Source organism: Onychomys torridus, chromosome 2 (genome assembly GCF_903995425.1).
Source record: "Onychomys torridus chromosome 2, mOncTor1.1, whole genome shotgun sequence".
Taxonomy (NCBI): Eukaryota; Metazoa; Chordata; class Mammalia; order Rodentia; family Cricetidae; genus Onychomys; species Onychomys torridus.
The window spans coordinates 135118493-135130749 of NC_050444.1; the positions used below are offsets into that span (position 1 = coordinate 135118493).

Here is a 12257-nt window from a genome sequence, read left to right on the forward strand (position 1 = left end):
ATTTTGCTAGTTATATCTATTAGTGTCATTTAATGTTTTCTCCATTCCTGTTTCCTAGATATCAGTAGCTGGAGCTAGAGGTTTGATGAGACTCAGGTTTGGGGGGGGGGAGTTGTTTTTCACACACAGACCTCACAGATGGAAGGCTCTTGGTTGTTCCTTGTTTTATAACCTAGTCGAGTCTCTCAAGCTTGCAGCTCCAAAACCTTCCTCAGGTAGGCTTGAGGAACACACTGTCTGACACTTTAGGAAAACCTGCTCAGCCCTGGTCTTGGGCCCTGACCACCAGTGTGTACTGGGTATGAAAGAGCAGAATGTCAGTAGGAATGCAGACAGTAAAGGCTGTGCTCACAAGGCTTCAGAAGGGAACAGGCACCAGAAGGGACACTAGAAGCCACACATAACATTCTCTTTAAAGTTTTATTTTATGTGTGTGGTTGTTTTCCCATGCATGCACCTAGTCAAGACTGTGAACAGCTCAGCATAAACTGCTTGCTCAGCAACACTGGTCTGATAAATGTGTGCTTTGCTGATTTGAAAGGAATCCTTTGTGTGTTTGCTAAGTAGCTTTCACGGTCAGTAGAGAGATTTCTTCTTTTAAAATACACTTATTGTCTTTTGAACTTTATAGAAATTTGTAAAATTTTGTAGGAGAAATACAATCAAAATTTTAGAAGAGGCTTTACCATGGTACCTTAAATGCTTATTATATAAAGGTAATTTTTAAAAGTTTTCACTGGGCTGGAGAGATGCTCAGAGATTAAGAGCACTGACTGCTCTTCAGAGGTCCTGAGTTCAATTCCCAGCTACCACATGGTAGCTTACAGCCATTTATAATAAGATCTGGCGCCCTCTTCTGGCCTGCAGGCAGAACACTGTATACATAATTAAATCTTTAAAAAAAAAAAAAAAGTTTTCACTGACCTCTGCAGCAAGACCCTTGGCACTGATAATGCAAGAAAAGTTTGTACAGCCACATCTGCACCTTTGCCTACATCAAGACCAGTCACAGCTCCTACTGCCAGTGAAATCTGAGTTGCAGGTACACAGGGAAATGGTAGTAGCAGACTTGCTAGAACCAAGAGGAAGCCTGGAAGTCCTTCTCAAATAAAAGCAGACATAGAGTCTACTCCTCAGCACCCCTCTTCTAGTTGTATTTCTCCTTTCTGCCACTCTCGGAGTAAAAATTTGACAACCCCAAAGCAGGCTTGGAAGTAGTGCTGGTCACTGTCCTAGGTGATAACTACAGAAATCAGGAAAGGAGAGGAAAGTCCATAGGATTAGTGAGTTAATGGCACACCTCTGTGTGCACAATCACATGCCAGGCTCTTCTGGGAGGAGTCACGGAGTCATACTGATAGTGTTAGCTTCTAGTAACTCCCCAAAGCTTATCACAAAAGACAGTGGTAAATGGCAACCTGGGGTACATTCACCTGCAGTGAATGAGGTTCTGTTGCATGCCACTAGAGGAGGCAAATTATGATTGGCATAGAGCTCTGTTGATCCACATGTAGATCCATGACTTGGTAGTTCACTGGACAGCTGGACTGTAGCTTATCCAGTGATTGCCAGGAACACCTGGAAACTCTTTAGAACGGCTTCTTCTTGAAGATTTTAAAACATTCCTAGCCAAGTGAGCACAGAGCACTTGCAGGCTGTGCCAGGACTGATTTAAGATTGTGTGGCCAATAGTAATTTGCTGTACCTTGACTTTAACCTCAAGTTTCAGCTGCTTCACTTGAAACATCATTAATAAGCTCTTATGGGAATGTATGACTTTTGTGACAATTAAGTGAAATAACATGGTGAACCATCCATTAATTTCTGACATTCACATAACAAATGGAGGTTTTTTTTCCTTTCAGTAAAATGCCTATGTAGCTGGAGTTTTCTCCAGTCCTACCTGGCCCAAGGTCAGGACAGATCTCTCTCACCTGCCTGTCCCTTAGATCAAACCAAGTAAACACAAAGAAACTTATATTGCTTACAAACTGTATGACCACAGCAGGCTTCTTGTTATCTAGTTCTTATATCTTAAATTAACTTATATCTATTAGTCTATAAGTTGCCTTGTGACTCATGGCTTACCAGTACCTTACATCTCGCTTTTCATGACGGCAGCTGGCAGCGTCTCCTGACTCAGCCTTCCTGTTCCCAGAATTCTCTTTTCTGCTTGTCCTGCCTATACTTCTTGCCTGGCTACTGGCTAATCAGCATTTTATTTATACAGAGCGATATCCACAGCACTTCCCCTTTTTTTTCCAAAAATGAAGGTTTTAACTTTTATATAGTAAAATTACATATAACAAAACAATTATCAAGCAAGAATTAACAGTTAAAATATCTAGTCTATTTATAATATCTTGTCTATTTGGCAAAATTAAAGAAGATATCCTATCTATCCTATATTTGTGAGTCTAAGGTTTCATATCTAACTTGTCTTTTATGATAACTAAGGAAAATTATAACTATCTAGTCTTTAACTATATCAAAGACCTCAGAAGGATATAATATTATCTGAGAAATGGGAGAAGGACACAAGCAACTTCCGGGAGTCTTGCGACAGTAGACAGAGACAACTGGCAGCCTGGACAGTCATCTAAAGTTCCTTTGTAAAGTTGGGGCATTTGTCTTCAGCTCACAGGGCTAGAGTCTCTTGGTCACTTCTCTCAGTGTCCTGTAGAATGTCTGGCAGTTTCCTCTGTGAAACAGGAACCTGAAGGACCATTTCGCCAAGCAAAGTTCAGTGGTCACCTTCCTATGGGTCCTGTATGTCCAGTAGATCAAGCAGTCCAGGCAAGAACAGTTTCTTGCCCAAACGGCTATTTTTGCCAAGAAGAAGATAAACTCCATATGAAGTGTCTTTAATGCCCATCCTCCTCTCTGAAGTAAATAGGTGCTGCCAGGAGCAGACATGTCTCATTGTCCATAAAGTCTAAATTTGTAAAACATTTTAAATGCCATATTCTGTAGGTCTTTGAGGTGTTAGAAGATTGCCTGTCTATCTGAAATATATCTATGTATACCTAGAAAACGTAACTAACATCCTACAAGTTTGACTATCATAGAAGACTAATTATTAATCTGTATTTCTAATTATCCATTCCAATCTAAATGAGTTACATAAACATAATACCTCAAACGAGAATAAAAATATATATACAGTATAACAAAATTAAGTTTAAACTTGTATCAATAGACTAAAATCCATAGCAATGTAAAACATTTTAAACAAGTTGCTCTTTAAAAGTAGATTTAATAATCTACCCTTTCATTGTACCATATCTATATCACATCCCCATTTCTTCTTTAGAAAGAGATTGTATTTATATTCAACCTGTTTTAAATAAAAATATTGGTTTTTCTCTGTCCCACATCAGAGGGTTCGTCTGATATAGGACACAATAATCTCTTAACCTTTTTTATTTTAGTAATATGCTTGGGTTTAGAGAAGGAGTGAGCCAATTCCATCTCCAAAGCCAGCTTGGTATATTTGGGAATTTGGGCGTAGCTTTTCTTAATACTTACTTCTAGAGGGGAGCACTGTATCTTATGGGGACACAAAGAAAATTTTAGGCTTGTGGGGTAGTCCGTGAGGCTGTGTTGTCTGAGCCAGTTACCTTAAAACTGTTTTGGATGTTGGATCATCTGGGCCATGGTATTATGGGAGACATTTCAGGGGGTCTTGGCTGATCAAACCTGGTGTATCTTAATCTGGAACAAATCCATAGCCTCTAGTTTTCTGTGGAAACAAAAGCAGAGCCTCCTTTCCAAAGCAACATATCCTTACATTCAAATTTTGAAGTCAAGGTACCTTTAAAAATATACATATTGTATACATATTGGCTTAACTCAACACCTTTTACGATCAAATGTTTTTCTATAGTTAAGAATTCCAAAGACAACACAATCCAGATTCTCCGTGTAATATCCATCTTTATGTGGCTTATTTTTTATATTAATTTAATGTCTCTTTAAAAACTTTATTTTTTAAAACTATGTATTTTTTATGTAACTGTATATATCTCCTTTTTTGTCTCTTTCAAGCCGATGTATATTTTACACACATTGTAAACTATTCCATCTGAATCTGTCTTATTGTGAACCTATTGTTTTAAACTTTTAGCATTCTAAGACTGAAACCTCTCTGTGGCTGCTGGCTCCGCCCACCTCAGCTTCCCAGCATCATGGTGGTACATTTATCGCCTGCTCTGGGAGCCATCAACTCTTAGAAACAGTGGGTCTATGCTTTTATCAAAGCAGCATGTAACCCAGAAACCCCACCCCCTTTTTTTTAATTAGCAAAAACTATATCCAACACACAGCATAGTATGCAGCTTGTAGACACCAGGTCAAGCCCACACGCATGCACGCCACGAACCAGCCGTAGAGCAGCTCAAACCGGCAGGCTGCCGCTAACTTGAGAGAGACAACTAGGAAGCTGTTTTTAGCTCCATTTTAGAATCTTTTTTTCTCAGGTTTTAGGTGGGAACTCTTGCCCCATATTGGGCACCATTTGTAGCTGGAGTTTTCTCCAGTCCTGCCTGGCCCAGGGTCAGGACAAATCTCTGTCATTCGCCAGTCCCACAGCCACTTAGACCCAACCAAGTAAACACACAGAGAATTATATTGCTTACAAACTGTATGACCACAGCAGGCTTCTTGTTATCTAGTTCTTATATCTTAAATTAACTTATATCTATTAGTCTATAAGTTGCCTTGTGACTCATGGCTTACCAGTACCTTACATCTCGCTTTTCATGGCGGCAGCTGGCAGCGTCTCCTGACTCAGCCTTCCTGTTCCCAGAATTCTCTTTTCTGCTTGTCCTGCTTATACTTCTTGCCTGGCTACTGGCTAATCAGCACTTTATTTATACAGAGCGATATCCACAGCATGCCTGTCAATCTTATTCTAATTGAAAGGAACATATACATTAAGTTTTATTGTCACTTGTTTTATTAGAATTGCATACATAATACCGGATTTCATCTTGACACTGACATACATGCATGTAATGTATTTTAATTATATTCACCTCTTCTTATCCTCTCTCGTGCTCTTTCCATTCCTACCTATCCTCTTTCTCTTCCCAACTAGTCCTCCTTCAATTCTAATGTCTTTAATTAGTTAATTTGTTTATGGGTGACACAAATAGTCTTGCTGGGTTGTGTAGAAGCATGTGTGTGGGATTATTTATAAGGGGATAAGTACTTTGCCAGTGGCTACACCACTAAAGGAAAAGGTTTTTCCTTTCCTGCAGCAACCATTAACTGCTTATACCTCTTCAAAGAGGGGTAAAGCTTCATGAACCTCTACCCATTCTGTGACAGGATAGTGACAGGCTCAATCTTGTGCCTGTATTGTGTAAATAGTCACAGCTGAGATCCCGAGTATAGTGTTGATGCTGTGCCCAGAGGACAGTGTTCCACAGCACTCTACCCCTCCCTTCCTCTGGCTCATTTTTCTCCTCCTCCTCTTTTTTCCTCCTCCTCCTTCATCTTTTTTTTTTTTTTTTTTGAGCTGAGGATCGAACCCAGGGCTTTGCGCTCCTACCACTGAGCTAAATCCCCAACCCCCTCCTTCATCTTTTGAGACCAGGTTTCTCTCTGTAGCCCTGGCTGTCCTGGAACATACTATGTAGACCAGGCTGGTCTCAAACTCAGAGGTCTGTCTGCCTCTGTCTGGGATTGCAGGTGTGCGCCACCGCCACTGCCAGGCCCTTTGTCTTTTCCACTGTCTTCCACAGTCTTCCCTGGCTTCCAGTGGAGTAGTCTAGAGGGGTAGAAACGCTAAGAGGCTTTGTTAGACTTATTCTTTGTGAGCTCTTTTATACAGGCAGCAGTTACCGAAGAAGGTAGTTGGACATGGGAATATGAAGCTCAGGGCAGAGGTCTGGACTACAGATAGACTGGCAATCAGCACTTGACAGGAAAAGTATGGGGACCAAGAAGAAGAGAGCCGATGACTGCGGTATGTCCACATTTAGAGGTTACCACTTTGTACCCCAGTTCTCCTTACCAGGTTACATGTGTATGCTCGCTAGTTTTTATGTCAGTTTGACACAAGCTAGAGTCATTTGGAAAGGGAGAACATCAATTGAAACAATGCTTCCACCAGACTGGCCTGTGGGCAAGCCTGTGTGCATTTTGTTAACTGATGTTTGATGTGGGAGGGGCCGTCTCACCATGGATGGTGTTACCTCTGGGCAGGTGGTCCTGGCTGCCCAGGCAAGCAAGCTGAATAAGCCACAGGGTGCAGGTCAGTAAGCAGCACTCCTCCCTGGCCTCTGCTTCAGTTCCTGCCTCTAGGTTTCTGCCTTGAGTTCCTGCCTAACTTCCTTTGATGATGGACTGTGACCTGAGAGTTGTAAGCTAGGATAAATCTTCTCCTCCCCAAGCTGTTTTTGGTTAGTGTTTTATCACAGTAATAGTAACCCTAACTATGACAGTGTGGTAGGACTGTGATGAAATCATTGAAGATATTAATGTGATGGCCGGTAATGGAGCCTCTGGAACAGAAGGGTGGGGATGGTATCCTGGCTTTACTGTTTACTAGTTTACTAACCTTAGGTATTTTACCCAGTTTCTCTAAGCCTTAATCTTCATCTTTAGTAATTAAAAATAATAGTCATAATTTATTTGCTACTATATGCTAGGCACTGTTTTATGTTCTTTTCATGTATTAACTTAATACATAAAACAACCAATTGACATGATTCCTATCTTTATCCTACTTTGTTAAGGAAACTGAAGCTTAAAGACGTTTTTTACTTTGGGAAACATTATACACCTGGAAAACAGCAGCTGGACCTTAACTAGGCCGTCTGGCTCCAGAAGCAGTACCCGTTTTCTAGTATCTGACTCAGACCTCTGTCTGAAATTAAAGAGGTAACTCACATAAAGTGCTTAGTAGTTCAGTGGAGCCTACACAGGCATGTGTAATAAATACTAACTTTTGGAGATAGCTTAGTATGTTAAGAAGAGAGATGAGACGGGTCCATGGAGCTTCCTGAACAAACAGTACATCCAATTAGTGAGCTCCAGGTTCAAAAGTTCCTGAGTCAAAAAATAAGGTGGAGAAGTGATTCCAGCCACTAAATGCACATGAAGCCTCCATGTTTACATGCACCTACACTCACACACACATAAACACACATTAAAGCAAGTCCCAGGATTCCAGCATGACTACAAGAGCAGCTTGAGTGGCCATGACGAGTTTCTTGCCTTCTCTTTACGTTAGCTTTGTCTTCTGCAATATGAAATCTTTGAGTAGTTCACCTCCAAGCTCCTTTTCACTGTAAAACTCAGATCTATGCCTTCCAAGAATATTAAAATAAATGACCTATTCTCTTGAATTTGGATGGGAAGAGACCCACATCACCTTGGAGGCTATGGACTAAGACTCTTTAGTATTGCCTTGCTAACCTGTGTATCTTGCCCTTCTCCTAAAAATGCTTGCTAGGAGGTAATAAATAAAAAACTGTAAGATTTAGAGCTGAACTATCCCATATTGAAATCTGTCCTCAGGGTTGGGGATTTAGCTCAGTGGTAGAGGGTTCGATCCTCAGCTCAATATATATATATATATATATATATATCCTCACCACACTAATGTGACATTGCACAACCTACCACTCTATCTCCATTTCATCTTCTGTAAACCTGGTCATTGTGTCTTCTTCATGGTATCACTTCAAATGTTAAGTAAGAAATGGCACGTAAAGTGGATAATACATTCAGTACACATTGGCGATTGTGCTGATGCCCTTAGATGGTATATGGCTGAAAGGATTTTTTAGCTCCTCAAGTAAAATGGAAATCTCTCAGCAACCCTTTCTTTAAAAGTCAAGTTGATTTACCTGGCTGGACCCTTTAGTCATTAGAAACTGAGGGCATGAAACCTGAATTTATTAATTGTGCAGGCATCTAATTGGGTGTGCCTTTATGCTCTCTCTCTATCTTCTACACACACACACACACACACACACACACACACACACACACACCAGTCTCTTGAATTTCTTGAGGATTTTGACTTAAAAAACAAAGCAAACAAACAACAAAGTATGATCAAAAGCCTAGCTCAAGCCAGATTAGAGAAGGGAAAAAGGGAGGGAGGCAAGAAGTATTTAGTCCTACAACCAAGAAGGTCAAGAAATGATCTGGTATTGTGTCTTTTTTTCTTTTCTTTTTTTGTTTTTGTTTGTTTGTTTGTTTGTTTGTTTTGTTTTGTTTTTTTGTTTTTCGAGGGTTTACAGGTTTCTCTCTGTAGCTTTGCACCTTTCCTGGAACTCACTCTGTAGCCCAGGTGGGCCTTGAACTCACAGAAATCTACCTGGCTCTGCCTCCCGAGCGCTAGGATAAAATTCATGTGCCACCACTGCCTGGCTCTGGTATTGTGTCTTAACTTTTAATGCTATTGTTCCTTCCATCCCAGGCCTACTCTGTTCTTATTTGGGTGTGCTTTCCATGCAGCAATGCTGAGTTTATACATATTCCTACAGCTATGACCCTTTTTTAGTATACTTGTGATGCTACAAGATAATTGGCCTGCATTTACACATACAATTTTTATCTAAAGGAGTCTGATGCTCAAACATGACATTATTTTCCACCCTGTGGCCAGGTAGGTATGGCAACCTGATTGAGATCCCCACCAAATCATGTGGAGTTAGAGTATTGTTCTTATTTTTCAAAAGAGAAAAGAGGCTAGGCAAGCAAAAGTTAAGAGATGGCAGTTTTAGATTAAGTAATACAATCTCACCTTGCTATTGCTATTTTTGATAGGGATGAGCTCTCCCAAGAGCCTACCTTGTCTGAGGAAGGTTGACTTAGCAGAGTCAGATCGGGACAGAAAATGTAAATCATGTGGAGGTATAGTACCTTTTTTTTTTTTTTTTTTTTTTTTGGTTTTTTGAGACAGGGTTTCTCTGTAGCTTTGGAGCCTGTCCTGGACTAGCTCTGTAGACTAGGCTGGCCTCGAACTCACAGAGATCCACCTGCCTCTGCCTCCCGAGTGCTGGGATTAAAGGCGTGCGCCACCACCGCCTGGCTTATAGTACCTTTTTAACTTTCATTTTCTTTTCTCCTTCTGAATTTCACTGTAGTTTTTAGTGCCAATTCCAAAAGGTGATTATTCATTTTTACTTACATATTAATTTCAGTGTAGTGGGTAAAGGTGAAGGCTAAGGTCTCAGACTGCTTACTTGGATTGTGTAGTTTGCACATTTGGAAACCTTAAGTAGTTTACTGTTGCCTCCTTCCTTGTCTGTAAAATGAAGATAATATCTAAGCTGTCTTAGAGATTCAGCAGTCAGTGGGAAGTGACTGGCACAGAGCTTCACACTCAGCTGCACTTTCTATTGTTAATTGTAGCTGGAAAGTTCCTCTCCAGGTCCGCCAAGCCCCTGCAGTTCTGCAGGCACTTATGAAATAGTCATTCAGAAGCTCATATTAATTAAAATTGCTCGGCCATTAGCTCAGGCTAACTATTGACTAGCTCTTACATCTTTTTTTTTTCTTCTGGAGCTGAGGACTAAACCCAGCAAGCACTCTACCACTGAGCTAAATCCCCAACCCCGCTCTTACAGCTTAAATTAACCCATTTTTATAAGTCTATACCTTGCCATGTGGCATGTGGCTTTCTGGTATTTTTACACCTTGCTTCTCCTGGCAGTGGCTGGCAGCATCTCCTCACTTAGTCTTCCTGTTCCCAGAATTCTCTTCTGTGCTTGTCCCGCCTATACATTATAAGATAGTTCTCTGTTAGTAATATAAGTTAGGACAAAAAGTGAATCAAGTACATTACTAACCAAAATAGGATAGATAATGGAATATTTTCCCTGAGTTTGTCAAATGCAAATGGACTAGACATTGTTCAGGTATTTATTGCTTGTACATATTGAATATAGTTATTGTACTTATTGTATATAGCTTTTCTTATATTAGTTATAACTTCCTTTTTTCTTTTTATTAGAATAAAATGGGGAAATGTGATGATATTTTATTTGTGCTGAAATGTGATTTTATTTGTATGTTAATAAATAAAGTTTGCCTGGAGATCAGAAGTCACATAGCGAGCCATAAACAGAAGTCAGGCAATGGTAGCACATGCCCTTAATCCAGTCACATGGCAGGCAGAGTGTCTGTGTGGTCAAGGACACAGCAAGCGTGGTGACACATACCTTTAATCCCAGTACCAATCATAGACCTGGAGGTCTGTATAGACAGGCAGTGACAAGGAAGTGATGTAGCTGGGCTTAGAGCCAATGAGAAGGCAGAACAGGAAAGCAATAAAGGTAGGTTAGTCTGGAAGAAACTCTCTGGGGAAGGATGCCAAGGTGGTAAGCTAGGGCTAGCTGTGGCTGTTCCACTATTTCTCTGATCTCTTTAGCTGTTACCCCTGTATTTGGCTCTGTGTTTCTTATTTAATAAGACTGTTTAGAAATTCGTCTACAGTTAGTTCCATATGGTCAGCGTTGGCATAGACTGCCCTCTGACTATGATGAGAAGGCCAAGGTCAGGAGACAGTTTCAAATCCATTTCAGGATAGGAAGTTGAAGCCAAATTGAAAGGAGGACTTGGAGGTCAAATGAGAAGACCAAGTTTAATAATGATCTTAATTTTTACAACACACTAATTAAATGGTACATTCTCATTGACTTTGTGAATTTCAATGGACGATTACATTTTTTAGGCTTCTTACTTTTTGGGAAAATGAATAATTTGGGATAGAATGATCTTCAGTCTCCTCATTCATTTTTCTTAACTATTTAAGAAGACAAGAAAGTAATGTGTGCATGGTGTGACTGTCTTCAGAGAACCATGGGAAAATAGTGTGTTAATTTACAGTGATTGACTTACTTGTGTTATAAACTGACATAATCAGTTTTTTTTTTTCTTAAGAGACTGTTAAATCCAATTTTATAGTCTACTGTTTAGATCATTTCCAAGTATCTGTTCATCCTATCTTATATCTGTCTTGGATTTATTTAGGAAAGTGTTTGAGGAATTGTGGTAATATTTGTCTTAGAGTCAAAACGTTGGTTTGTCCAGTTTTTCAGCCCTTTTCTAGGGTCTAGGATCCTGTGACTGTCATAGCATAGATATGGCAGGAGTAGCTGGATTCCAGAGGGAGAACGTGCTGTCACCTTGCCCTTTGGGAACATTTTTTTTTAACCTTTTCTCCATTATATTTACTGCAGGATTTCGGCTGAATGCCTCCTCTTGGCCTATGTTCCTTTTGAAGACACTAAATGGAGCAGAGATGGCACCCATCAAGATTTTCCATAAGGTATACTGTCTCTCAGCTGTCATGATCTGCAACCTTCTTAAAATCAATTAGCTGGGCAGTGCAGCACTCAGAGGCAGATATATCTCTGAGTTGGAGGGCAGCCTGGTCTACAGATGAAGTTCCAGGTTAGCCAGGGCTACACGGAGAACCCCTGTCTTGAAAAACAAAAACCAAAAAAGAAAGAAAAACAAAGAATCAAATACTTGCCTTCTATCAGTTATGGAGCCTCTGCCGCCTCTTCCATTTCTATGGCATGAAGCTGCTTCTCAAAAGCTAGTTCAGTGGAAGGTTTAAGTCTGTGAAGCAAATATTATCTTCAGAGAATTGTATTAGACTATAAAAATGAGACACGCCTGTGGTGGTGGTGCACGCCTTTAATCCCAGCACTGGGAGGCAGAGCCAGGCAGATCTCTGTGAGTTCGAGGACAGCCTGGGCTACAGAGTGAGTTCCAGGAAAGGTGCAAAGCTACACAGAGAAACCCTGTCTCGGAAAAAAAAAGAATGAGATAGGATTTCTGATTTGGGAATTCTAGCTGCCAATAACAAGCTAATCTAATAAGATCTTTTCTAACTTTGTCTGCAGAGTGAACTCTGTCTGCCTAATAGGGTTGTTAAATTAAAATTATTTATTAGAACCTCAAAATATAGTACAAATCTAAAGAGTTCTGTAGTCTGTGTTCTAAATAGGTAAAAATGTTATTTAATTATCTATGTTTTTAGCCTTATACATATTATCACATTTAATACCCACATCTGGCTTCTATCTACTAGGAATTATTTGACTCACTTAATCATTAAGGAAGCATACTTTAAAGTTTTTAATTGTATTTATTATTTATTTATTTATTTATTTATTTATTCTGTGTGTGTGTGTGTGTGTGTGTGTGTGTGTGTGTGTGTGTATGGGTGTTTCGCCTGTATTAATACATTTGTACCACATGCATGCCTAGTGCTCGCGAAGGCC

At 40.0% G+C, this 12257-nt stretch overlaps 1 protein-coding gene across 11 annotated transcripts in view; it reads left to right on the forward strand.

The window, feature by feature from the left end:
* The window catches only part of Scmh1 (Scm polycomb group protein homolog 1), a 156342-nt gene that overhangs the window by 78401 nt on the left and 65684 nt on the right, over nt 1-12257 (forward strand). For all 11 annotated transcript variants that reach the window (XM_036178158.1, XM_036178155.1, XM_036178154.1 and 8 more), the window contains one exon: nt 11205-11293. In XM_036178158.1, coding sequence (XP_036034051.1) covers nt 11205-11293 — 89 coding nt within the window. The remainder of the gene's footprint in view (nt 1-11204; nt 11294-12257) is intronic.